Source organism: Penaeus monodon, chromosome 29 (genome assembly GCF_015228065.2).
Source record: "Penaeus monodon isolate SGIC_2016 chromosome 29, NSTDA_Pmon_1, whole genome shotgun sequence".
NCBI lineage: Eukaryota > Metazoa > Arthropoda > Malacostraca > Decapoda > Penaeidae > Penaeus > Penaeus monodon.
Genome location: NC_051414.1, coordinates 21,711,685 through 21,714,180, shown reverse-complemented (window position 1 = coordinate 21,714,180; position 2,496 = coordinate 21,711,685). Strand labels below are relative to the sequence as shown.

General features: G+C 33.7%; 1 protein-coding gene across 1 annotated transcript in view; it reads right to left on the bottom strand.

The window, feature by feature from the left end:
- LOC119592015 (ras-related protein Rab-4B-like) overlaps positions 1 to 2,496 on the bottom strand; it is a gene marked incomplete at its 3' end in the record, with an annotated part of 19,421 nt that overhangs the window by 9,874 nt on the left and 7,051 nt on the right. Inside the window, 1 exon segment of the mRNA XM_037940795.1 lies at positions 1,260 to 1,447. Within this exon segment, the coding sequence (XP_037796723.1) occupies positions 1,260 to 1,447 (188 nt within the window).

The window sequence follows — 2,496 nt, the reverse complement described above, 5'->3', positions numbered from 1 at the left end:
GCACACACTATGGTGCTGACACGATCCCCTGGCAGTGGGGGCCCTGGCCACTATTAATACAGCGCGGAAGAGAGGGCTTTCATATCAGGAAACCACCTGGTGGCATTGGGTTAATAATAAGAAAAGTATTCAAAAGATACATAATTCCCAAAGTTTGTTGTCTTAAATTGAAAAAAATGTATATTTCAATAAATTTCTAACATCTAGGTGTGAATCTCCCCTGAACCTCTTGACCCAGGAAGATATCCTAACATAACATGTTTCAGAACCCTCAACCTGGGATGACATCTTCTCAACATACATGATCAAGCCTGCTTTAAGTTGTACTAGCTAAACAGCTGTCTGCTTGCATGGCCCTCACTGCATTCACTGAGATGAAATAGCCCTAAAAAAGTAGGCTTAAAGCCCCTATTTAGGTTCCTTAACTAAAAAATTGTTTATGCCACAGATAAGAGCATTGAGAGAAGGATAATTTCATGTTTCCCATGACTCTGATATTTCCCTTGAGCTGCTGACATCACAAGACATAACCTAGCAGACTTCAATGCCCTTTGAAAAAGTGCTTTCAGATAAGCTGATCTCCACAGCTACAGGGAATTTCTAAATTACAAATAGATTTTGTATGTTTCTGACAATGTTGATAACTATAAGTGACCCTAACCTATTCAATATTAGATACTATTTAATATAAACAATGAAGCAATTATATCTATTGATATCAAAGTAAAATAATATTAAAATAATTAAAGCCAGTTTGTAATAAAGTAAAAGAAAAAATATATAAATGTGATTGGAATTACTTTTGTAGCACCCAAATTATAACAATCACATTTATGCCTATAAAACTGTGCAAATGCATATTTCTTTTTATTACAGGTGACTTTCCATGTGATTTGGATGAAAAATATCAAAGATAATTAATTAAAGATCACAAAGTCAAGATATTTTAGAGATTCATAACTTAAAACAGCACTACACTATCTAGAAGAAAGTTCACATGTATTACTTTTAAGAGTATCCTTCAAGTTTCTATCTATATCTGTTTCTGTTACACCATCAACTTATTGCTTACTTGTGTCTGCATCTACTTTTTGATCTAGCACCCTTGTCTCTGTCTTATTAAATACAAATTAGAAAGCAGCAAGAAAATAAACAAATATCAATACAAACAACTAAGTGCAGATCTACAGTTTCATCATGGAGGATACAATACACAAGTGCAAAATATTTAAAGACTTGTAAACAAAGATGTAACCAACCTTAACTTCCCTATCTCCAGTGCGGTAAACTTTTTCATAGTGATCTAGACCTAAAGTAGACTTTCTGTCAGTTGCTGTGACAAATGTGTTCGTTGCATACCGTCGGAAGAGAGAGCTTTTTCCTACACCATATTCTCCACACAGTATTATTTTCTGTTCAGGGATCTTAACACTTGCCATTCTCCTTTCTGGAATTATAGAATACAATTAGTAACAATAATACAAATTTTTAGAAAGCAAAATATTCAATAAGCATCATCAAAACCAATCAAATTTCCTTTCTAAGTGCAACTGCAACACAGAGTATAAGAAACAACAATTTTGCATATCATTGGGAGGGGGATGTCTCAATTGCCAAAAAGAATTTCCTTAAGCATGGATAGCTAAAGTGTTCAGGTTAATGGTATCATAACTTTTGCTGTCAGACATGCATGTGCTGGTTCTTATTATGTTTAAGTGGTAGCAAATGAAAGTGTTTTATATTGTACCACAAATTCTTGCAAAATATGAAGATTACATTGGTCTGTTTCCCACACTTCAGCTTTGCCTTGAAGGTTTTGCACATTTTTCTGGTACATCTTCAATCTTTCATATTAATACATGGCTGAATGATCTAAGCAAAGTTTTTCAATTTCTTCCCCTGACAATGACAGAAAAAAACTAAAATAGCTACAGTTAATCTATGCAGCATTTAAAACCCTGTTAATAAGGTTTTTAGTATCATTTTCTGCTCCCTGCAAACAATGGACCCCAGTTTCACAACCACAGAATGAGCCATTAAATAAAAATGGGAGATAACTCTGCATTAACAAAGCTGCTATAAATGATATAGCAGCCATACATGCCTTTCCAGGAGGTAATAAATAAATCCAGATATTCAGCTTTGTAATTTAAGACATAATTGTAGTGTGTAAACTGCAGCCAAAGTCATGATAAGTCAATCATGCAAAGGAGAATGGCTTCCTGTATGTTTCACTTTTAACAGGGGGTAGTATGCAGTACCTAAATTTACACATCATGTAGCTGAAAGAGACTTACTCATTTAATTTTTATTGCTTAATGATCTATTTTCCATTATGAAGTGTTGCAAGGAGCTTTACATATTATGTCACACAACATACCTTTATCTATTTTTATTTCTTTTTTTTTACAGAAAAATGGAATCTAACCCAAGCACTCACTGATTTACCATCAAAGCCTTATTTTGCTGTCAGAAGTATTGAAAGATAGTTAAACC